Here is a 25174-nt window from a genome sequence, read left to right as displayed (position 1 = left end):
CGAGTGACACTTTGGCACCGAACACTGCAATCACCATTAAGTTCAGAGCTATTAACAAAGGCATTACAAGCACAACCAGAACAGTTTCAGCCACTCTGTGTTAGGATGCACTGCTCCTCTGCAGGTGGTTCAGACACTAAGGATCCTGGGTCTGGTTGCCTACTAAGCATCTTCAACAACATCTAAAGTCTTTTTTTTTCTTTGAGACCATGCAGGCCAAAGAAAACATGCAGTCGTACACATTTACATGTCTTTAATAAAAAAAGTTTACAATATAACCTTTTCTGAAGTACACAAAAATCTGTTTGCTTTTACATTCTCCATGTGCATCTGACATGTTGTTGGAATGAGGTGGATTGGCTTCTCGTCTACAGCATCAATTCTGCATCCTCCAAGGAGGCCACGCTCATCTCCTCAGACAACTCTTCATCATCATTCTCCTCCTCCCCCTCGTCCTCCTCAGCTGGTCTCTTTACGCCCCTCTGCTTTGACAAGGCCACCGCGTAGCGAATGTTGTACATGTTAAAGTCACACCTGTGCAAAAGAAAAACAAAGATTTAGGTTTCACGATTAACTGGGGCCATTTGTACAATAATATGTAATATAATATCACATTTAAGGAACAAAACAGGGAAATGGATGAAAAAATAACTTGTCTAACTTTTAAAAACTGCACTTAAGGACATTCTTGATATATATTATATATGATATATTTAATTGCATGATTTCAGTGCAGCATTAAATTAAAGGTAACCAGTATTTTTCAACCTTAACTCTACTTTCCCTACTTTGTTTTTGTGTCTAAATGACTAGTGAGAACTGTTTTTGAAACTAGGCCAATGTTGACCACGAGGGCATCAATGTAACGTTCATGTGCATTTGTGCACCACCAATTTACAGCCACTAGAAGTGCTCTTTTCTGCCACTGACAGGCTCAGATTATTGTGTATTATCGTAGTGTCTGGCAACATTATGGAAAATATCCCTACAGAGATAGACCTTTTTGATTAAGATTAAAATCCTTTTTGTTTAACTCGAAACAGCCTTGAAATTGCCAACGCCAAATCCACCAGACTCATTTAAATTAACAGTAATTTTATCACAGTACAACACACTTCATTCAACGTCAACAGAAACTAAGGGTGCTCTCACACCTGCCCTGTTTGGTTCCGTTCAATCGAACTCAAATTCAATCAAACTCAAACCCTAAGTGCAGTCATTTGGGCAGGTGTGAACACAGCAATCACACTGGACCGAGACCTTCTTGAAGAGGTGGTCTCTGAGGTGTGGCGAGAACGTGTTCCAACCTCGATCCAAACCAACTGCAGTTGCATAATGTATTGTTTGGGTTAAACATGAGCATGTTACAGTCCCAGAGGATTATTAATGTGCGCCTCCTCTTGTACTGCCTCACATCCAATGCATCAAAACATTCTTTTCTAGTTGGAGCTGCGCCTCGTTTTCAAACTGTATGGTTTGCCTAAAATGAACAATGCAAGCAATATAGTACACAATGACCAGCACCAAAATCAACCTGCGTAGTTGTCCCTCCATTGTGACATTAGAAAGGGGCGCATTTATCTAGCACGTGTACTCTTCTTCAACATTTTGTTTACTTTCTGGATTTTTTCCGCATGGAAATTCTGACCAATCAAGAGCAGCTTTCTCCCTGCAAGGCCTTTGATCTGGTCAGCTTGTAAATGCTGCCATTGGTGATTTCGGGGCTGTTTCTGATTAAACAAAAAGGATCTTACTCTTTAACAAAAGGGTCTATCATAGTTTGGATCCTTTTAATATGCTCTCAGACACTTGTAATAAGAATCTGAACCTGTCAGTGGCTAAAAACAAACACTTTTATTGGGCATAAGTTGGTGCAAAATGCCCCAAATGCTCACATTACAGTCTTTTTTGCCAGTGCTCATGCACTCAACCCTGGATCAATTTCAGAAATTACTGTTCCCATTAGTCACTTGGACACAAAAACTCAGACAATCTCGGCCTGTCAGTGGCAAAATCAAGCACTTTTAGTGGAGGTAATCTAATGGTGCACAAACGCCTCCAGTTGGTTACATTCTCTTGTTTCGCTGCTGCCATCTGCAGCCCTCTTGCTTAATACTGGACCAATTTTAAAAAATGTTGATCCCATTAGTAAAAACCTGGGAAAATAAGTTCCAGGTTGAAAATTTCTTAAGTTACCCTGCTCATTGTAAGACTTTGAGGGTTAATGTTGCCAAAGAGGTTGAGACTTACAATTTGGACAGGTTGTCAAAGTGTCTCTGGATGCTCTTCTGCAGCGCCTGGAGTGTGGGCAGTATAGCTCCTGACCTGCACACCAGATAAAAATCATTAGTTCCAGTCATTCACAATTATATCGAGACAGTTGTGGCAAAACAAGTAAATAACAACAGCACTAAATGACTGGAAGCAGACCTGTTCTTGAGTTTCTGTCCATGCAGCATGAGCAGGCTCTGGGCCCACGTCATGTAGAACTGCAGGTGACCTGACTTCTCCAAACTCGCTGCCACGAAGCCCAGCAGCTTCTCAACGTAAATGTCAGGAAGAGAGCCACAAACTACTGGGACTGGAACAAAAACAATCCAAATCATTTATTAGTGTCAGAGGATGTAAATTCATAAGTAATAATTTAAAGCAGGATGGTTTCACTCACTTTGCTCATGTGGCACTGATTCCAGCACTTCCTGTTTGAGAGCTTTTTCATTGAGTCTGAACGCCAGGACGATGGCCGACACCCACTCCTTGAGCCGCAGCTGCTTACGTATGCTGGCCGGCGTCACATCCAGGTCAAGGTCATAGGGGTCAAAGACCAGAGAGCCATCAAGGGAGTAGACCAGAAGACCCTCTGTGGTGGTGGCTGCCCAGCTACGACCTGAGAAACAATGGAACCACTTCATAAACTACCTAACACCAGTTTCCCCCTCAACTGTCTTCTAAATTTGTAAATAAATTAAATTTAGGACATGTAATGTGACCAATATGGATTTACTTTCCTCCTACAGTTTATCATTCATCATTTGAAGACCTTCCTCAACTTAAGATTTTTGTTGGTTTCCACACAGTATCATATTTAAGTATGAGAGGGGACTGGGGATCTGCATGAAAGTTACATTTTTTGCAAACTTTAAACAGTCATTTACAAAACTGGATTTTTATAAGCAAACTTTTTATCTCTTATGTCAGACGTAGGGCTGGGCGATATGGAAAAAAAATTCATATCTCAGTATTTACAGGCTGACTGGCGATACACAATATATATCTCGGTATTTTCTATGAAATGGGCTACATGTTCAGTTGCTAGTCAAATCACATTTGAGATGCCACAAGCACTTTTATAAAAAAAAAAAAAAAAACAGACTGATTAAAACAAAAAGCAAAGAAAGGGATTTTTTCTCTGTTTGAAAATATACAGCTGTACAACATGAAAATGGAAACTGATATAAAATAAAAAGCAGGGCTGTACGTGATTGTTTTTGCACACAGCACTGGAGCTACAGAGGTTTAAAGGTTTTCAGCACAGGACACAAAACTATAACATGACTATAAAAGTATCAAGTAGGTCTAAATCCATTGGAGTTTAGAACAATTAAAAATCTTTGTTGGGGAGTTAAAAAGTTGTTTTCCATGGCCTTTCAAATGAATGTACTGCTGGAAAATGATCTCGTCTGTGTCGTCGCTGCATTTTTTAATCACAAACTAGAGGCACAGTGCTGGACTGCACGTGTGCCAATGTGGTCATTTCATGCATCACACAGACTGATTTAGCGTCGCAACATATAGACCAATGTCACACTGTAGACTAATGAACAGACAGATTAAACAGAGGAGCAGCACTGTGTTCTCTCTTAGTGTTGCTGGAGAACTTGTGAGTGAGTGGGGCGGAGAGTGTGAGAGAGGGGAGATGCACGCTGATATGTTTATGTAATGCAACCTGACCCTATATTGGTATAAAAAGTGTTGTCTAAATTCATATCTTGCTTGAAAATATATCGATATATCCTACATAGTCATTATATCGCCCAGCCCTTGTCAGACGTGTTACCAACTCACAATCTTGATAATGCTACCTACCAGTAGGGGAGAACCGCAGCGAGCTCACTTTGATCTCTGGCTTGAAGTGTCGAGAACTCATATCACCTGAAAAGACATACAGAAAAAATAGATATATAGAGAATAAACAACAGTGAGAACATTAAGCCAAGTTAAGCAAAGACACGAGGGAGGAAGGGAACAAGACATCAAGTCATCTTAAGTGACTATATTTGTTTTTATGTCTGCATGCCCTAGAGTCAATCTGTCTTTGCACCAGCATGACCACAAATTGCTTTACCTCTGTTTAGAGAAACAGGGACCTTTTACACTTTATAACAGTTGGTCAAGTGTTGAAGTGAGAGTCGTACCTCTCCTAACTCCAGGGAGGCTGATGTTGACTCCGTCTCCGTCTCCAGCTCCCTCGTCCACCAGAGCCAGGCTGCCAAACTCAGTCATCTTCCGTCGGTCCAGGAACTCCTGAAGGCAACACAGGACAACATTTGGTGAAGGCCAAGGACAAAGTAAGCATGTTTATAAAGTCCGAATCACTGGTCTGAATCCTGCTGGTTTCCCATGAAACATCAAACAAGTACAAACTAGTGATCGACTGCTAGTAGGTTTTTAAAGGTCAATATCATAAGAATAGCTTGGAGCAGGAAAAAGCTGTTAGCTGATGAACTGGAGCCAAGATTTGTCAATAATTATAGTTTGTAAAATGGCCTATTGGAGCCGAATAATCCGTTCGACGTCTAGTACAAACTGTATTTCAGTCTGTATCCACAGTTTAAAGCTGTTGCACTTCCTTCCCACTGAAACGGTTTCTGAGGTCATTATGCGTTGCTCTAAAAGCTGTGCCTGGGCTGAAGGCGAAACTGTACCTCCATGGCATCAAAGGACAGGTTGCAGGAGATCTCAAACTTCTTCATGAGCATCTGCTCCTTCACGTTGTAGATGCAGACAAACTTGGACTGGCCCCCTGCCAAAATCGACTCCCCGTCCGCAGAGTAGCACAGCGACGTGAAGGACCTGGACGCACAAAAACCAGGACACACAACCTGAATCATAAAGTCCACAAAAAGCTATCAAATTGAACTTTTCCTCTGGGCTTTGGATCAAAGGAAATAATTTCAAGTTCTCTCACTCACTTTCCCTTCGCAGACTGCTTGGCTGTGATTTTATCTGTCTCTTTACGGCCCATCTCCAGGTCATGGCGTCCGGCCACGGAGCCGGTTTGTGTGGCTGTTTGAGGGTTCCAGAAAGAGATCTCACCGTTCAGAGTGGCCACAGCCAACTCCTGACCATCAGGGCGATACGTCACTGCCAAACCTGAGGGTAAAAATGCACAGTGAGTGTGGTCACATAAAGCAGAGGTACTCATCATCATCCATCATTCATCCATCAAAAAAGATGGCACATAGACTTCCGCCTGCTGACTGGTTGAACTTTAAATGTGCCATTTGGCAGCTGAATGATTTGGCTTTTCTGTAACTACATAACATTTAAAGTCTTGAAGTTCCACAAATAACGGCTGCATTTGAAACATATGAGAAAACAACAATTATAGTCATGCTGTTGTTCTTTTTATTCACTGCTGCATGACTTTGATGTTTGAGTTGGATGGGAGTGAAAAGAAGTAAAGAATAAAACGAGACTGAAAACTCTATTTCTCAAGCATTTTTTTGTAACAAGCTGGGAAGCTGACAGTAAAGCCCAACTTTGTTTTTAACATAAGACAAGAAATGTCAAAACCTCATCCTACAATCGATACAAGAGAACTTCTTTCTTCTGTTTAGGTTTTCACTTTTGTTTTTATTGAGTTTTAAGCCCAGTTCAGACCAAAGATTTGTGACGAGACAAGCTGAAACTTGCAACTACTTGGAACTACCTGAAAACCTGCCAGTTTACACCAATGCCACTCCACGGTGTATCTTCTGCATAGCATCAACTCTCTGTACCTTCTGATTTGCAGCTTTTCAGGCTTAATTTGGAGCTGAATCTAATTTGTAGCTTCTTAAAATATGAATGGGGATACAGATAGTGATGCACTTCAACATATACAAAATGCCCTAAGCTTCAGATGGACTGTATTCATAATAAATACAGCACTATAATTTCAATAACCAGCGCTGATTAATCAATGAGTAATAAGTCAATGAGTATGTGTGTGTGTCATAAGCAATCCGACACACTGTGAGGTCAGAGCCTGATATACAGTACGTGTCCACAGCTGCAGGGACAGTCTCGCAGGGCTGTTGTCAGAGAATGCCACAGCTAGTGAACGCTCTGTCTGCTGATAATTAACCTGACCAGCAGACTTCACGATGAATTATCCATACAAAGCTACAAGAAGAAAGTCAACTTTTTTTAGGGCTGCCCCTGACTACGAATTTGCCTAGTCGACCAATAGTCGTCATTCAGGGCCACTGCTCGACTAGTCGCTGTTCTAGTCAAGAACTGAGTCTGGATGAAATATTATTGAAATATATCACACTTATATGATCAATCTCGAGGCCAATTATTGCTTTTATCTCTGCAACTACTCCCAGCAAGTAGAGTTGAATTACAGCACAGACCCAAAAGATATAGAAGTGATCAGTGATAAGTTCTCACACTTCCTCCAGTACTGACCACATCTCAGTCTGCCACTCTGAATTTATGTTCTCTTTGGGGTGATTGGATCCTGAATCCTGATAATATTTTTCCATATAAATCCCCTCCATTGACCTGAAATTGAAGAAGTTATTGGAGTTTTACAAATGTGAAGCCATTCCTCCTGTGTGAGAGTTATTCTGGAGTACTTCCTTGTTTTGAGTGAGGCAGTACACAAGTTGAGACGTCTGTGGCAACTGTCAGCCCATCAATCTCCTGAACCATCAGAAAGTAAAACTGTTTATAGCACCTGGAACTATCATAAAATTAAATTTAGGCCCCAGATCCTCCAGTTAAAACACAGGTTTAGTTTCTTAGTTCCTTTGGGCAAAGCTCCTGCAGTGGAAACACCTTGTTTGAGAGCAGAATTCAAATCTTTCTAACTCTGGCGCCCCCTAGTAGCACCATCAAAAGACACCATGACAATATTTACCATCAGACGTGAGGGCAAGTGTTTCTTTGACCTGCCAGCTGTCCAACATGTCCCACAGCCGGACGGTGCGATCCCATGAGGCGCTGGCCAGGATGGACTGCACTGGACTGAAACACAGACAGCTGACTGGGCCCTCGTGGCCCCCGAGGACCTGGTGAATCACAGGGAAGATGCAGGTGGGGTGAATAAGAGCATATTTAAACATAAGCCATATAAACATTTAAAATATGTCATTATGCACCCACCTCCAGGAGTCTGCCCGTCTGCATGGACCACAGAAAGATCTCAAAGGAATCCTGAGCTCCTGCGCTCACCAGCTCTCCGCTGACATCTACAGTGAGGGAGGAGAACTGCGCAGGACGAGGTGATGTGAATGTCCTGAAGTTTCTGTACCTGTAATAAACAAATGTCACACAGTAAAAAAGTTTTAAAAGTCGTTTCTCTTTGGACACAAAGACATTTCTGTTTTTAGTCCCCGTCTCCATTAAATACTGGAAGTGAACCAGCTTCAGTGGAAGTCACCTGTGCAGGTCGAATGCTCTGACTGTCCCATCCAGAGAAGCGCTGACGATGACGAAGCCGCTAGAGGTGAAGGTGACGTTGGTGATGCTGCTGGTGTGCTCTGTGAAGGTGACGAAGCAAAGGCCGCTGTTGGTGTTCCACACTTTGACCTGTGGAGATGAAAACAGAGTCTCAACCTCTGAAACAGCCCCGTCTTCTCCCTCACTACATACGAATGGTGAAAAGCACCACAGTAGAAGGCGTGGAGGACTCACCTTGCCGTCGTCCCCTCCTGTTGCGATATACTGTCCATCTGGTGAGTAAGCCAGCGAGGCCATGTTGTTAAAGTGTCCCTGCTGCTTGAAGACATACGACTCGCTCTGCCACTCCCACACCAGCAGCTGACCCATCCCTGACACAACATGTAAATGTATAAGAAGATTCAGATACTTATTGATACATAAAAGAAAGATAAGAAAAGAGGAAAAGACTTCTTACCTGAGCAGCCAAAGCCGATCCAGTCTCCAGAGCTGTTTATAGCCACTGAGGCAATTCTCTGGTCAGAAATACTGGAAGAAGACGCAACAATAGTGCTTTTTAAAATCAACCCTTTCAGTCAGTCCTGTCTTTTTTCCTTGTGTACACTCTACTAAAAACTTAAAGCATGCATATTCTAGTCCCATCTTTACTTTTGCTTCCTAAATCCCCACTCCAGCACGCTGATAACTTCCCTTAATATACAGAAACTAAACTTTTCTCTCACCTTAGCGAGTGAATGAGGTTAAACTCTGGAAGTTCGTGCAGGTGAAAGATTCCAGAGGCAAAACCTGTGACCAAGATGTGAGTCGGCTTGTGGTAGGCGGCAGCTGTCAAGTTGTTAAAATCCCCCTCCTTGTTGAAGAAGTGTCTGCAAAAGTTGAGGCAACAGGAGAGAAAGAAGGTTACTTTTCATCCTCTGAGTACTTTGACATTTTGAGTCATCATCTGGTGTTGGTCTTCATCTTTTTGGGGTAGAATATTTTGCACTTTCTGAAGCTTTAAGCCCAGCTCAGACCTAAGATTCGCGACGAGACAAGTTGAAACAGGCAACTACTTGAACGCGCCATTCTGCAGTGTTCTAAAAACCTGCCAGTTCACACCAATGCAACTAGATGAGACAGTATCATCTCAATGCAACAACTGTCTGTACTTCTGTTCTGATTTCCAGCTTTTCAGGTATATTTTTTGGCTGAATATAATTTGTAGCTTCTTAAAACATGAATGAAGTGAAAGAATGTAGTGATGAAATGGTGAGATACTGGCTGCAGCTGCATTTGTAGTGATTAAATGGTGGAAAACATAAAACCAGCATCAGATTGACTGTATTCATAATAAATACGACACAATAATATCAATAACCAGGGCCAATTAATCAGTCAGTGAGAATGTGTGTGTGTGTGTGTGTGTGTGTGTGTGTGTGTGTGTGTGTGTGTGTGTGTGGGAGAGTGCGTAAGCACATACAGTGAGCTGCAACAACACAGCGTCCGACACCGGCACGCAGTGAGGACGCAAACAGAAGGCTCGGTGGGGACGAAGCACCTGCTGCAGCAAGCAAACATGCCGTCTGCGGTTTTGACTAGACCAGCAGACTTTACTACAAGTTGATTGGCTGTAGAAACAGGTGACGTGTTTTATGTTCTAAAACCAGCTGTCAGCAATTTGACCAGCCGAGTTGCAGGTGACACCATCAGTCGAAGCCAGACTCCAGAGAAAAGCAGTGTTTTAGCATTGCTGAGCACAGGAGCTGCTGCTCTCCCACGATCTTGATCAGATTGTTTGTTTTATTGCGTGATTTGGGCGTTTAACCCTTTGAAACCCGGAGTGACGTCACTTTTCTTGCTTTCAAATGCCTTTCGCTAATTTCTTGCACATTTTTTGGGTCATTTCTTCTTTCATTGCTCATTGCCTTCTACCCATGTTTTTTTGGTTTTGTTTTTCTAATCAAGCCATCTTGGTCAGGTTTCACAGGGTTAAAGGGTTAATATGGATTCACAAAAGTCACAAAAGAACACAAACAAACTAACCAATTGAAGCAGCAGTAGACCAGCAGCTCTGGAGCCATTATTGGCTTTTCCGTTGGAAAGGGCTATCTGACGTCATGGTGAAGCAGTGAAAATATGTTAAATATAGCATACACATAAACTGACATTGATTTTTTTAGGTGGCTAGAATATGTTTTGGTGCTGCCCCTGTCCACAGCAGTACATGCTAAGCTTGTACATGCATGCTTCTTTAAACTGAGGGCATGCCGACTGCCATCTACTGTAGGTAATTTACTGACTATGGATAAGTACTTCTCACAAACCCATTTCAAAAAATCCAAACTATCCCTCTAACTGAAGAGAAATAATTACTACATCACTTTGGCTCTCAGCTACAACACATGGTGATTTTTATTACAAATGCTGATACTGCTGTTAAAGCTTTAGAACAGCCAAGGGACAAATAAACCTGCATTTTGTGAAGAGCCAAGAGCCTAATGGAGAGTGGGATAACTGCCACTCAAAGTGTAAACGTATCAACATTACAGTGCTTTTTTGGAAGGACGTCTGCACTGAAGAACTGCTACGACTGAAACACTGGAATTAACTGCTGTGTTATTTTTTGACGTAAAGAAAACTGAGATGTGTCTTACTTGCTGCTCTGCTTGAATCGAACATTTTTGGTCTTCTTCTCTTTGGGAGCTTCAGCTTTCCCTCTGATCACCTCTCCCTCTTCTCCCTCTGTCCTGATCTCCTGCACATCCTCCTCCTCATCTTCGTCTCCCTGCCTCAGGGGCTTTGGTTTGTCCCGACTTTTTGTCAGGACGAGGCCATCCAGCTCGGTGTCGCTCTCCCAGACACACAGCGTCCCGTCCTGGCTCACTGTGTACAGCTGACAACGCAGGAACATCACACTCATCAAAATCTCAATATTGACATTTTATTTCTAATCTTTAGGCAAACCGACACTCGTTCTTTCAGCTTCAATAAACTCACATCTAAGCTGTCCTTTTCAAAGAAACAGCCCACGATGACGTCCTTGTGCCCACCCAGGGAGTAGTAGATGAGGTTGGCCCAGCGCTCTGCACCAAAAACCCACGTTGACATGTCTTTGCTGCCCACCACAAAACACCTGAAGGAAAATGTCACAACCATGATTCATCTTCTCTCAGGCTTCTCGTATGCTTTGATGTCTAACAAACTGTTACTCACTTGGAGTCGTCCGTCCAGTCGATGCAGGTGGTTTCATCGTAGGGACCGTAGTAGCTTTTATCCAACACAAAGGCATTAAACTCTCGCTGCTTTCCAGGAGCGTGGTACATCAGAGCTACGTTTTCCTTCGTGACGACAAACTTCCTGAAAGAGAACAAATGCATGAAAGCTCAGCATCTTTTCTGTCTGACTTGCTGCACAAAATATTGGTTGCTTATAATGTATGAAACAGATGCATAGACTGGCAGATGAGGTACTGACAAAGAGGAACTTCCTGTTACATTTACTGAATGTGCTTCAAAAGTCACAGACCTGAAGTCAAATGTAACAAACTGCAGTGTAGGTGAGTGAATGTGTGCTTTCGTGATGCTCATGTCTTGTATGTTTTGACAATTTTCTATTTCTACACATATCTAATGGTGTGTAGAGGTGCAGCAATTACTTCTGATTATTAATTACCAATAGTTTCAGTCGTTTTTTTAAAACAAAAACAGCAGACTATCACAGGTTCCAGCTCCACAAATGTGAGGATTTGCTGCATTTCGTTGCCATATCAGATGCCTTTTAATAGGGCTGGGTTAAAATAATCGATTCATCTGATTCAATCGATCTTCATTTGAATGACCCGATATCGATTCGGAAAATCCGCAACTGATCTTTTAATACACGCTTTTTCCCCACAGATGTGTGAAGCTTTAACCCTGTCAATCTTGCCGGTAGTAAAAGTTATTAACGACCGAGAAGCTCTGATGTTACCGGCTCTTTTATCTGTAACTGTTAGGGTACTGTTTTATGTTTAGTAATTTATTGTCATGCTGCAGCAGCCTCTCCTCTTTCTCTCTGTGCGTCGGGGCTGTTGCGTCACTTTTACGCACACACACACACACAGACAAAAAAACACACAGAGTAAAGATGCTGCAGTGGAGACAGACAAGTGAAGATAATTACACTTGTTATTGTAAGTGCAATAAAACCTCCATGAGGAAAACATCAATACTTTATCTAATACAGCTGTTTAGCAACATGTAAACATGTAGAAAAGTGATACTTTTCTAAGACCTTTTCAAGATGATTTTTAACCAAATTTAAGACTGACTTTTGGACAAATCATCTCTTTCCTGATTAAGCATTGCAGGTAACTATGTAGTTCTGTGCAGAGGCAGGTTTTATGTAGGAATGTGTTTATTAGAGTGAGTTAGGCTGACCTACATTTTGCAGTCAGGTAAGTAGAAGTATAAAATAAAGAGACAGTATTAGGCTTTCTCGCAGAAGCGTTTGACTCACTTTGACAAAAAGAAAAAATTGATAAATTAAATTAGATCAACTGTTTCAGGCAATTAAGACCTCATAAATTTAAGATTATTTAAGACTTCACATTTTGATGCTAAAACATACTTGCACGAAAATTTGAAAGTTCGGATTTAAATACATGAGGAACACTAATGGGAAGCTACAGAATGATATAAAACCTAAAAAATAAATAAATAAATAATGAACCCATCCTTCAAACACTTGCCATTTTAAAAGATGACAGATACAAATATATTGTAGCAATTTATGCATACACATAAGGAACTAGAGATGTTCTGATGCCATTGCTGCCTTCCCTGCCAATACCTGAGCTTGCATATTGGCTGATACAGAGTACTGATCTCATAGCGTTGCTTTAAAAAAAATAAATAAATAAATAATAATAATAATAATAATTTCAACAGCCCTGTGATAGTCTGACAACTTGTCCAGGGTGTACCCCGCCTCTTGTATTTATGCATGCAGCTCCTTATATGTGCAATCTTCTGCAGAAGGACTTGTTGAGTTGAACTCATTGGTTTCTCTTGGCCGTTTCAAAGCACTGTTGCAGGATATTTGTAAACAATCATCTGTATGACAATGTCAGGGTGTATTTTAGCTGGTCTTTGTAATCACGTAGGTGCCCATTTTGGGTTTTTATGGTTCACTTATAGCATATATTTATGTACTTTTTTGCTTTTCTTTGTACTATTCTTACTTTGTTTTAAAGCTTTACATTTTTATTCTGTATTTTTGTTCTATGTTGTCTGTCTGTTATGTTGCTGCCTGTTTTGGCCAGGACACTCTTGAAAAAGAGATTTTTAATCTCAAGAGTTTTTTTCTGGTCAAATTAAGGTTAAATAAAAAACTTAAAATAAAATCATGACGTGAGTCTGCTGAAAACTGAATGCTAACAGATGCGTATTACACCCCACCTTTCAACATTTTGATACAGGTGATGATGCAGCATGAATATTTCCCTTGGAATCTTGGAAACTGTGAATTCAGCTCATCAGACATTCTTACCTGCCATCAGGTGAGAAGCGGATGCTGCTGACAGGCTTGTGAAAGTGGAAATGATGGAGGACGGCTCGGGTGATGAGACTGACCAATAACGCTGAGCCATCTGTGTGACACAAACACAGAAATACAGTTGGATTTTTGTTTTTGTTTTTTGTTTTTACAACAGGACACAAACTTCTGCTTATGTTTTTTATCTCATGTACGAACAAGCAAGTTTATCTTACCTTCATCCACTATGATTGCTAAGTTCCCATCAGGAGAGAGACCAACACATGTTATGTTTTTAGTAGTGGAGATAGGTAACGTCTCAGATGTGTTGCTACAGGACAGAAAAGAGAGAAGTCAATGTTGCTTTGGCATTTAATAATGGTTAACTTTTATTTATTATAATGTCACACCAGTTACTTCATGCATGCTTTACATTTCTGTTGCAACTAGAGTGGCAGGCAGGGCTTCTGCACAGCATCCATGTGTCATTTAAAGCAAAACAAGTCCCTACACATGACAGCATTAGCATATTTTCATGTATTTAATAATCATGACTTACTTTTTCAGGTCAAACACAGAGACTCTGTTTCCAACCGGACTGATCACAGCGTTGCCATCTTTGGAGAAACTCAAATTTCCCTGACGATAGACTGCTCCGAGCAGATTGGAAAACTACAATGTAAAACACAGCGATTTTATTTTTAAAATTACGAATAAGCTCCTGTTAGCATTTAGGCAGAAAACCTGACTCAAAACTCTATTCAGATATGTGGGAATTTAACAATCTCTTGCTTGCATGCAACTGCAGATAAATAAAATCACTTCAATATGTTAACAAAACAGAAACATGTTCCGGTAAACTTAGGACTTCATTGCAGTGGTCCTTTAATTGTGTAACGTTAACGTTAACATATAAGTTATTTTAGTGAAAGACGGTAAAGAGTAAAACAATAAACTATCAAATAAATGCTGTTTGGTATCATAAACGTCAGCCGAACGTAAGTGTGAATGCTAACACTTAACAGTAAAACGTCTTAACTGTACTACAACATTTACATCTTTACCTATATGAAATTATAAACTAAATTCAACATTTTCCGAATGGAGTTTGGCGTGACAGTCTCTCCCAGTCACTAGCTGCAGATAGATGCTACCAAGGGGAGCGACAGTTAGCCAGCTAGCTAGCAGTGACGTACTTACCCTATAGGCAAACTTCATTTTACTCAGTATCCGTTAAAATTAACGCATTTATCTACTTTAGAATTCGTTGTATTAATTCATGGAAGTGTAGATGTATGGCTAATATTACACATGCTTCCTCCTCCACCGCTACACACGTGTTTGCATTTTGTTGACACTTGACACATCCGGTTTGAGGTGGGTTATATTTAAGATACTGCGCCTGCTGGCGGCAGGGAGGGTAAACTACTGAAAATAAAATATTTATAATTTATAATATTTCTATCTGTTAGAAAAGATATTTGATTGATTAAACATACAAACTTTGTTTTTGAGACCCGTCCCTAATTCCCAGCAAAAATATTATAATTCTGGCATTATGGTTTAGATTGGCTAAAGTATCAAAGACAAAGACACAAATGCAAATTTACTGTGGTTTCCTTGTATTGAAGGACTAGCTCTACTGTATTTTTCACAAGATTAAATTCGTAAGTAGCCTAGAAAATACTAGAATATTAAAGGGCTAATGCAGGGTCGGGCAACTTCTGCTATCAAAAGAGCCATTTTTTGGCCAAAAAAATAAAAATAAAATCTGTGTGGAACCACCAAACATATTTAAGCCTCATAGTAAAAGTAACACAGCCTTTAAAGTCGAATATCGCCTATGAGCATTTTGAATAGATCCAAATGAGCATTCATTGATATGTTTTAGCACAAGGTGTTTACTCTGCAGCGGGCTATTTTTGATTATTTGCTGCTTTAACTTTGCAGCATTGCCGATCAGAGCAAACAAATTTGTCCACACACTATTAAATTTTGTATTTTCCCCTGAGACTTTTCCCTTTCTGGATTTGGAAACTCACAAGTTTCCATCAAAGTGAATGAAGTGGGAAGAGCCAATAGTTCTGAAATACTGTATACACAAAGACACGAGACACAGTGAGAGCAAAAAGGTCCTGCTCGAAATAAATGACACACTTGGAACAGAACAAAACCAGGCCGACGCTGGCCTTCACACGATCCCTGCTGTCCATTTACACCCAATACCCCCGTTAAATTATTTAGCATCTGGCAGCTACAGTACACACACAGCACACGTGTAGAAATGGGTCGGTGCCAAAGGTGCACTGAAAGTGATACTGTACATTTTATACTGCAAAGTGACAGAGTTTATATTCACATACTGAAATGAGGCATTGTGTTTCAGAACAAAGTCCATTCAAAGTCCAATTTTCATGGCTTTTATTTGAAATATTACAGGAACAAACATCTCAAAAACAGCATTGTAAACACTTGTCTTCCACCACCAAAAAAAACAACCTTTTCTTTTTTACCTCAGAGTTTTGTGCCACAGGTCGAAACAGGGCACCACATGCAGCCGGACATATTTCTGGCCCCCACTCGTGCACTCCAGACAGCCGTAAACAGTTTCCCGCCTCTGGTTACCCATGCCGCAGAGTGCACAGGGCCCTTTGGGGATGTTGTGTTTGAGGAGGTTGACCCGTGTGTGGGAGCTCTCTCTCAGGTAGGCAGTGGACACGTCCGTCATGCTGGCGGCTTTCTCGTAGTAGTCTGTAACCATGTCGTCCATGTAGGTGTCAGAGTGGGTGAGCTCCTCGAATGTTTGATTATCTGCATGGTGGTTGGATTAAACAAAAAGGCAAATGTAATAGTGAAAGTAATGGTGTTTTTTTTGTGTAGCAGAGGTCGTTTCTGTACCTGCTCTGAAGGGGTTTCCATAGATGATTCCTGACAGGAAGCGGCGCAGTCGACCCATGGAGAAGTGACCAATGAAACCGCCGAGCTGCTCCCTGATCTGCTCCCGCTCAAATCCACCTTGAGACTCCGGGGCTACACAAATATCTGACAAAGAGGAAGAAAAAGCCAGCTCAGAGATCATGTTGACTTTAAGGCAACTACAAGAAGTTGAGCAATGAACATTTCAGCAGCTATGCAGGTGTCATTTCATTTAAGTATTTTCTCAATTGGTCTATAAGGTGTCAGCACAAGTGTCCAAGGGGATGTCTTAAAGCACCCAGTAATGCTAATATTTGGTCAGTATGTGGGTTGAACCCATGACCTTGGTGTTATTAGCACATGCTCTAACCAGCTGAGCTAACCAGCCTGTTGCTGAAGTTATTCTTACAGTATTTGTTCCAAGATGAATCAGGGACAGAAGAAAAAACAACAGCGCCCTATTTGACGTTTAGTCAGGGGCTGAGGACAATGCACATAATAACATGCTTTCATCATGTTTCCTTTTCCCTCAATCTTCTGATCCAAAGTCAGTAACTTATTAAATGGATGTGCCTGCAGCTACTCATGTGCAAAGATTATTTTTTTTCTTTCTATAAAGTGTGGAAAACCACATCGGTTAGCCCAGCTGGTTAGAGTATGGTGCTAATAATGCCAAGGTCATGGGTTCAACCCCCATGCTGGCCATTAATTCACCCCGGTATCTGTAGTGACCCATATGCAAAGGGACACCTTTACACTCTAGGCTGTTTACCTCCAACAACAACTGGAAGGTGGACACACCTGAATCAGAGGCCAAAACTAAACATTTATTCTATACCAGATAATTTCTGGTACAGTTTTTATTTTGCGTAACACCATATATCTTTATGACCATGTGGCCTAATGGATAAGGCGTCTGACTTCGGATCAGAAGATTGAGGGTTCGAGTCCCTTCGTGGTTGTTGAAGCGTAATTAAGAAATCATGATGAATGCTGAATTATTCTCCATGCAGAAAGTGCTATGAAAAGTGTGCTTTGGGAAGTCTGTAAACGTCCCAAATAGCAATAGGTAGAACAAGTTTTCTAAAGAAACTGTGTAAAACAGGCTAGTTAGCTCAGCTGGTTAGAGCATGGTGCTGATAATGCCAAGGTCATTACCTGACCCAAGAACGAGTATGAATTCTGTTTCCTGTCCCAGATTCATTCTGGAGCAAATTTTGTTTTGCATTAAGTCATACTTTCTTTGGCCACATGGTCTAATGGACAAGGCGCTGAACTTTGGATCAGGAGCTTGAGGCTCCAAGTCTCTTTGTAGTTGAGAGCTGCGTCCTGTTTTGAGAAATCACAGTGAACCTTGAAGCATGTTTGATGCTGAATTTATCTCCATGCACACAATGCTTTGACACAGTTTTTAACATCCAAAATGGAAACATTGTTTTTGATTCTGGAACAAATTTGGGACAAAGTGTGTGACTTTGGACCGGAAAGTTGTCACACCTGACTAAATATCCATATTCATTCATATTTTTTCTCTGTCTCTGGAGCAAATTTTCTCAAAGAAACTGTGAAAAGCAGGCCAGTTAGCTCAACTTGTCACACGAAACAAAGCTGAGTTAACAGGACTGGTTGTCTACATCTTTGACAAAAAAAAAAAAAAAGTTCCAGAATCGTATCATATGAGAACAGAATAATGAAAATTAGACCTTGGTCTCACAATAAAACTGAACAAATTTTGGTCATTGAATCAGGTGGAACATTATCCCACTTTGCTGTCAATGGAGGACTACAATACATATATAAAAATCCCCTCTCAGGGTGGTATCTGTGTCATCCTTAAGCTCGAGTCCTCTACCAGGGGCCTGGGAGTTTAAGGGTTTGGCCAGCTTATGATCCCAGCTGGATATCTGATGACTCGCAGTGCGTACATGTTAATGGTTCGGACCTTGTTCTGACCATTCAGGTGACTTCTCAGGAATTGCCTTACTGTCTGGAGGTATTTGGTTGTGGTCAACTTCCTTGCGGCCTCCTCATGATTTCCATTAGCCTGTGGGAGCCCAAGGTACTTGTAGCTGTCTAGGATATCTCCAATGTTGGTGTATCTCTTCAGCCGGGTGGCCAGAGCTGTTAGTCTATGTTTGGCAGTTTCAAGTGCCTCAGGAATGGAGAGCTTGTTGTATTTCCTTGGTACCCCCTTATTTACCATGCTACCTCTGTGAAGGTCTTCTAGTTGACTTTATCTTTGCCTCTAACCACCTCTTCCATGGAGGGTACTGGTTCTTACGCACCATGTCCATCTTGTATCCAAGCATCTTCAGGATTATTGTTGCTGTACTGTGAATCAGCTTGTTGGTCTCGGTGATGGTCTTTGTAGGGGATGGTATTTAGGGCAAAGCAGGACAGATTAAAGAATTTTACACCAGCTTTGGACAGCAAGTCAATTGCAGAAAGCTCCCTCTTTGCCATCTGTGGAGGTAAATGTGTATGACTTGCTCTGCCAACAAGTAGCTGAAGACACATTGATTTGTTCAATTATATGCAGTGGCCAGTATGGAGGGTGTGACACCCTTCAAGTCCAAAGTTAGTTGCTTTGTCCATTAGGCCACATGGTGTAACAAAACGTGTCTTTTTACAAACAAAATTTGTACCAGAATGAAACCGGTTAAGACTAAATAAATTAATTTTCAGTTGGATCAACATTCCAGTTTGGCATAAGTGGAGGGAAGTGCAACATTGAGGTGTTGGCTCATTGCAGGCCAGTATGGGGGTTTGGCATTATTAGCACCGTGCTCTAACCACCTGAGCTAACTGGCCTGCTGTACATTAGTGTCATTTAAAAAAATTCTTTCAGAATTAATCAGGGTCAGAACGAAAAACATTGGATCCATTTTGGATGTTTTGTCAGGTGTGACCACCTTCCAGGTCAACGTCTGTGAAGGGGAATAACATTAAAAGGTAGATCTCTTGATTTGCATGTAAAAGTTAGTGGAATTAATGTCCACATTTCAGTACTATTGGTTTCTATAAAGCAATGTACTTTCTCTGATTTAAACCAATGAATACTGCTTGCATGGTAGGCTTATATTTTGTCATATCAGCCTCAAATAAAAACCTGTCTCTTATGATTCAGTATCTGCAATATTAAGTTGTGTATATGTTGTCATTTCAGATGCCACAGTTCTTTGGTCATGAGACATAATAACCCAGAGGAAGAACAGATCCTCTTCATGTTTAAAGCTGGAGAAATAGTTATAGTGAGATAAGAATGTATGACATGAAGAGTGCTGAGGAGCCTCAGGTGTTAACCACAAATGATGCATCCATATGTGGGACACATGCAGCTTTCAGCCATCAAGGATTCAAGCCTTTAATTTTCCCCCAAACCACACGCCTATCCTTTTAGTGCTCTACTGACTTTCATCTCAGCTCTGTTGGTCGCGGATGAAAGTCAGAGTCAGCAAAACAGTGGAAAGCAGAACGATTGCATTCAGAGGTGCTCTTTCTAATTTAAGCACTGTAGGCTTCTTTTGTAATGTTTGTGCTTGCGACAGAAGAATCATTTAAATACAGACATGCCTCATAGGTGTGTGTGTGTGTTAGTTGTTCTTACCAAGTCGCCCGTCCAGGCGAACAAACAGCTCACAGATGCTGAAGGCGATGGTGGTGTGAGCTGGGATGACGATGGCCTTGTCTCGACCTTTGGGGTTCCTGCCGTCGTCGATCTGAAACTGCAGCACACAACAGGAAGCTGAGTGTTGCACCTGTTTGTCAGACATGTGACTGACGGCAAGATAATAGATGGAAAATAATCTGCAGTTTGGGGCAAACTTTGGCGAGACACTCCATCTTAAAACCTTGTTTTGTCATGCATTTAAACATCTGACACAGAGATAATGTCAACCTTAGGACCGCTGGAAGATTTTTTGCAATGTGGATATTTTTTGTCCAAGTATTTGCACAATTACTGGCCTGTAAACTGTCAACACAATGTCCCAGTGCCCAAGCAGATATCCGAAGCATCCCATTCTGCCTCCTGATCTAGAGTCAGAATCGCTAAACACTGACCAGTATGGGGATCAACTCCATGACCTTGGCATTATTAGCATCACGCTCTAACCAACTGGGGCTGACCAGCCTATTTGCTCTGTGTGTCCTCCGAAACTGCTCACAACAAGGTCTGTAGATTATCTTGAGTAACCGGTCCATCATTTCTGCAAAGAGACATTGCTGTTGAGTTTTTCAAATGGATTTCTTGGGGCTCTGACACCTGAAATCAACGTCTGACAAACAGACAGACAGAGAGCTCAGTGCAGAGATTACATCAACTTTAAGAACGCCAATAAGTGCTCTGAACATTTTTGCTGCAACATTGGTGTTTTTTATCCAAGTATTTGTGCGATTACTGGTCTATAAACTATCAGCACAATGTCCCAGTGCCCAAGTGGATGTCTGTAAATGTTCCACTCTACCCTCTGAGCCAGATTGAGAAATGCTAAATGCTGGCCAGTATGGGGGTTGAACCCATGACCTTGGCGTTATTAGCACCATGCTCTAACCAACTGAGCTAACCGGCCCTTCAGTTCTGGGCTTCCTACACAATAGTTCATATAGGAAACTTCACACAACAAGGTCTGTAGATTATCTTGAGTAACCGGTCCATCATTTCTGCAAAGAGACATTGCTGTTGAGTTTTTCAAATGGATTTCTTGGGGCTCTGACACCTGAAATCAACGTCTGACAAACAGACAGACAGAGAGCTCAGTGCAGAGATTACATCAACTTTAAGAACGCCAATAGGTGCTCTGAACATTTTTGCTGCAACGTTGGTGCTTTTTATCCAAGTATTTGTGCGATTACTGGTCTATAAACTATCAGCACAATGTCCCAGTGCCCAAGTGGATGTCTGTAAATGTTCCACTCTACCCTCTGAGCCAGATTGAGAAATGCTAAATGCTGGCCAGTATGGGGGTTGGACCCATGACCTTGGCGTTATTAGCACCATGCTCTGACCAACTGAGCTAACCGGCCCTTCAGTTCTGGGCTTCCTAGACAATAGTTCATATAGGAAACTTCACACAACAAGGTCTGTAGATTATCTTGAGTGACTGGGTCATGATTTCTGCAAGACATGTTGCTGTTGAGTTTTTCAGCTAAATGTTTTTGGCACTTTGAGCACAAGCCGAGTACCAACTAGTTCCATTATACTGGAGAGAAGGCAGACATCTCTACGGCTGGTATCTACAACACTCGGCAACTCACACCAAAACAATCTAGACTGATAAACAGCACTACAGGTAACTGTCCCTTTAACACTGTTTCTGTGTGTTTACCCTCATAGTGGTCCCTCTCATCCCAGCATGGACGGTCAGAGAGCACTGACGTGTGGTGCGGATACTTTCCACGACCACACAGAGAATGCTCCGACCACTCTCCTTGGACTGACGAACCAGGCAGTGATCCAGATCCACTTTCCTGAAAGAGCAGAAAAAACCCAGTACTTTCTTTGCTAAAAATCTTGTTTGACACCTGTTGATGTCAAACAAGAGTACTTCCTGTCCTGTATTGTCCTGATGTATGTAACTCCTGCCCTGTGTGTATGTGTGCTAGTGTAGAATAACATGATCATTTATTCAACCTTACAGGGAAACCCTCCTCTCACATTCCTTCTCTCACAAGGAGGTCAGACATCAACTCATAGCTTTTGTTAAGGAAAAAGTAGATATCTAAACATCAGATCTGCATGACAGCTGAATCTGTATCTGAAGATACTTCTACCAACATCTCTCTTTTCAAAAAGATAAATAATTAATGAAAAAAAAATAGATAATTTAACTTGGGTATGAATAAAACATCAGAGATGACACTTAATCTAATCAGTCTTAAGTGATAGTATGATGATGACGTTGTTGTGTTACCTGGAGTTGAGCTCTCGCAGTAATGTGGGCACCTCAAGCTCATGTTTGGTCACAATGCCAAAGGAGGCTTTGACGGCCACAGAGTCTGACCCACTGATGTTGAACCCCACATCGTTGATGAGGTGGTTTCCTAATCGACCGTTGAGGGCGACGTCAGATTTGTCCTCGTAGTTGAGGAGCTGATATGACGACACTCCTGTTTCATAGAACAAAGAGGTTTTGGTTATGTTATGCTAAGAAATATCGCAAATGCATTCATTTCCTGATTCGTTGTCCTTCAATTTAGGGTAAAATATTTTGCTTTATACTCCACTTTATTTGACAGCTAAATACAAATATAAAATGATGAAATACAATGTTTTTTAAACTCGCACCAGTAAAATGCTCACATTCAACTTGGTTCGATGATATAATGTTAATAGTACAACACTCAAAGGGTACATTTCTCTGCATTGAGTACTTTTACTTTTAGTACATTTTGCTAGTAACACTTGCATACTTTTACTTAAGTAAAATTTTCAGTGCAGGACTTTTACCTAATTACCTACAGCTTGTCTCCTGGGCACTGCTGAGGTGCCCAGGAGACAAGCTGGCTCCTCTACAGCTACCAGTCCATGCTCCATACTTGTTCCGGATAAGGATTGACCCAGCTAACCTCAAAGGCCCCGATGGACTGAGCTTCTGTGACCCTACATAAGTCTAAGGCCAGTATGGGGGTCTAACTCATAACACTGGCATTATTAGCACCACACTTTGACCAGCTGACCTAAACGGCCTGATAATTTCAGTTTGTCAAGAATTTTGTCCATCTTTGTATTCTTGGTTCCCAGGAGAGGCATGTGAGAAAAATGTTTTCTTAATGAATTTAGTGTAACACTGGGGGGAGTAATTGATATACAAATGGTCATTTGGGGGGTGAAGCCGTCCTTTAACTCTCCTCAGGAAAGCTAATTAGCTAACATGCTAATTAGGGACTTAATGACTGACTGACTGACTGAATGACTGACTGACTTAAACATAAATGACAAAATTAGCCTAAGTTATTGACAGGACTGAGTATATTTTCTAACCACATAGCTAAGTGGGTTGGGGTTTAAAATCTTAACTAAACAAGGGAAATTTGGGAAATTGAGTTTATTGGCAACTCTTAAACCTCACTGACCCACTAGTCAATCATTGCAATCCCATGATATCCAGCTAAACATTAACATCAAGAGAATGATTCATAGAGCTGGAATATACCAATACAGATATAATAATGTGGAAGAAGATGATTTTTTTCCAACCTTGGAGTTACATGAAGGGAAAAAAATTGGAAAAATCATATTTTAAAAAAAGTCAAATTCAATGTCTCTCACAACAGATACTCAAAAACACAAAGTTGAGCCTCATAATTCTAACGTCTGTGTCATCACTGTACCTGCTGTGATCTCTTTCTCCCCCACCAGGATATCTTTCAGTGAGAATGGGGTCGAGGCGTACTTGTTCTTCTTCCAGAAATGTCTCTTTCTCTTCCTGGTGACCAAGCTGAGCGGCTGATAGCGGTCGGCCTCGCTCAGGCTGGGGACGGGTATCAACCTCCCCGTATCCCCAACCTGCTTCACAAAGTTCTTAGTGGCTGCTGCAAACATGTCAAGTGATGCATGAGTATCAAACCAGGTAAATAAAATCCTCTAAGACTGCAGTGTCACACACACTGCTGGGTCCAAATGTTTGCTGAGCTCAGGTGTTCTTTTGGGCTTGTGAAATGTTAAATAATGCAGGTAGTGTGTAAGGGAATATGGGACAAGGTGTGTGTTAACTGGATAGGTCACTGTAGGCCTGCAGCTTCCTGTCACATGACAAATGAGGCAGGAAAACAAATTATAGGAGCTTTTTTCCCACTTTTTAGCAGCACATTATCTCTAACTGCTGACTAAAGCTTGAAATTAAAGTCCCGTCTTAAACAACATGTTCCCTTTGACTCTGCGATACATGAAACATCTGCTCTGGCCACAAGCCTTTCTCTAAAAGCTTCTTTTTTCTGAGGGATGTCTCTGTGGTTTTTCTAAGATCTAATGTTTTTTCATTGCTGCTTTTTTTTTAGCTTGGATAATGTCCACCTTTTCATGCCTCGACTCTCGTGTGTGTGTGTGTGTGTGTGTGTGTGTGTGTGTGTCCTGCATGCATGATCATGGGTTGATCTCTCTCCTGTGGTTATGCTGCTGTCTAGTCTATACATCCAGAAATAGCCTGTACGTTTTTAGGCTCTAAATGCCACATGTAAGAAGCTTTCTTCTACCACAAGAGCTGAGGTCAGTATTAGTCTTCTATACATTACATTACCCTGTAATTCTTTCTGGCCAAGAGACATCGTGTAGCTTCTTGGAAGCTATAAAAGAAATCATCACACTGCAATTTACACTTCGGCGTGCAGCCAGGAATTTCAGGATTGAATGTGAGTTTATCCAAACCTCATGAGGTTTCACAAAGTGGAGGATCAGTCAGTGCCCACAGCTTTCACCTTGAATCACCTGGTCAGACTGTTTCATGGAAAAAAGCAGAGAGAGCAGGTGATAGTATTTTTACTGGTGTAAAATAACAGCCCGGTCGCAGAAATAAATTCTGGCATTGTACGTTGCTGCAAACCATGGATATGTGACACTAGTCCATACCCATTGAGTGCACAGTTGCCCATGTACAGTTTCACATGGTGTGTGTTTAGGATACAGGTCATAGGAAATTGCAGATTAAATAGTCAACTGAACTCATTAAGAAGAGCAATGTATTCAGACAGAATTTTTTGTGAATTTAGTGGGCTAAAACTGTACATTAGTAGTTGAGGTAGCAGGTTGAAAGGCAGATAGTTAAAGTGTTTATATGTTGTATTGACTTAAAAGTGGGGAGCACTGGTAGTTCACATGGGAAACATAGACTGACCACGTCAGTGAGTAGAAAGACATGGGACAGACAGAATGACTGACTGACAGAATGACACACTGACAGTTTCCGTGATTATGTACAGCATACCATACCATGACTTAGTCATGCCAAAAAAAACCCCCAAACATTGGTCCACAGGGGGAGCCACAGCGATCGGTTGCATTTTAGCCATTTTTAAGCATTTTTCTGTTGTTATAGCGCCACCCAGTTGCCAATTAGAGTTACATTTCTCCAGTCACCTTGAGATGTCCTGTTCTACA

General features: G+C 41.4%; 2 protein-coding genes and 3 non-coding genes across 5 annotated transcripts; 1 reads left to right on the top strand and 4 right to left on the bottom strand.

Annotated features, from left to right (window-relative positions):
- Positions 1-236: 236 nt before the first annotated feature.
- On the bottom strand, positions 237-14523 carry pwp2h (PWP2 small subunit processome component). Its single transcript, XM_050063303.1, has 21 exons — positions 14365-14523; positions 13724-13836; positions 13401-13495; positions 13180-13279; positions 10864-11007; positions 10648-10783; positions 10305-10543; positions 8394-8537; positions 8129-8199; positions 7906-8042; positions 7652-7800; positions 7375-7522; positions 7130-7280; positions 5193-5373; positions 4926-5073; positions 4416-4524; positions 4087-4152; positions 2669-2887; positions 2431-2581; positions 2251-2325; positions 237-534 (listed from the first exon to the last, which is right to left on the bottom strand). The coding sequence occupies exons 1-21, from the start codon at positions 14380-14382 to the stop codon at positions 369-371; spliced, it is 2760 nt and encodes a 919-aa protein (XP_049919260.1). The 5' UTR covers positions 14383-14523; the 3' UTR covers positions 237-368.
- Positions 14524-15606: 1083 nt separating this feature from the next.
- pjvk (pejvakin) lies at positions 15607-23679 on the bottom strand. The gene is made up of 6 exons (XM_050063315.1): positions 23413-23679; positions 21993-22188; positions 21408-21549; positions 19688-19805; positions 16063-16206; positions 15607-15975 (listed from the first exon to the last, which is right to left on the bottom strand). The coding sequence occupies exons 1-6, from the start codon at positions 23621-23623 to the stop codon at positions 15674-15676; spliced, it is 1113 nt and encodes a 370-aa protein (XP_049919272.1). The 5' UTR covers positions 23624-23679; the 3' UTR covers positions 15607-15673.
- On the top strand, positions 16970-17042 carry trnar-ucg (transfer RNA arginine (anticodon UCG)). Its single transcript has one exon. It is a non-coding gene; the product is annotated as a tRNA-Arg (tRNA).
- Positions 20578-20651, bottom strand: trnai-aau (transfer RNA isoleucine (anticodon AAU)). Its single transcript has one exon. It is a non-coding gene; the product is annotated as a tRNA-Ile (tRNA).
- Positions 21032-21105, bottom strand: trnai-aau (transfer RNA isoleucine (anticodon AAU)). The gene has a single exon. It is a non-coding gene; the product is annotated as a tRNA-Ile (tRNA).
- Positions 23680-25174: the final 1495 nt, after the last annotated feature.

Source organism: Epinephelus moara, chromosome 15, assembly GCF_006386435.1.
Source record: "Epinephelus moara isolate mb chromosome 15, YSFRI_EMoa_1.0, whole genome shotgun sequence".
Taxonomy (NCBI): domain Eukaryota; kingdom Metazoa; phylum Chordata; class Actinopteri; order Perciformes; family Serranidae; genus Epinephelus; species Epinephelus moara.
The sequence above is the reverse complement of the archived record's forward strand: the minus strand, read 5'-3'. Positions and strand labels throughout refer to the sequence as shown.

What these genes read in the sequence shown, in the direction of transcription:
- pwp2h (XM_050063303.1), bottom strand. An exon ending in AAGCAGTCTGCGAAGGGAAA is followed by an intron (nt 5,074 to 5,192) that starts GTGAGTGAGAGA and finishes TTGTGCGTCCAG; the next exon opens with GTCCTTCACGTCGCTGTGCT. An exon ending in CCTCCCTGGAGTTAGGAGAG is followed by an intron (nt 4,153 to 4,415) that starts GTACGACTCTCA and finishes ATGTCTTTTCAG; the next exon opens with GTGATATGAGTTCTCGACAC.
- pjvk (XM_050063315.1), bottom strand. Translation starts at nt 23,623, where the DNA reads ATGTTTGCAGCAGCCACTAAGAACTTTGTGAAGCAGGTTGGGGATACG. An exon ending in TCGCCTGGACGGGCGACTTG is followed by an intron (nt 16,207 to 19,687) that starts GTAAGAACAACT and finishes CCTCTTTGTCAG; the next exon opens with ATATTTGTGTAGCCCCGGAG. An exon ending in TGGAAACCCCTTCAGAGCAG is followed by an intron (nt 15,976 to 16,062) that starts GTACAGAAACGA and finishes ACCACCATGCAG; the next exon opens with ATAATCAAACATTCGAGGAG.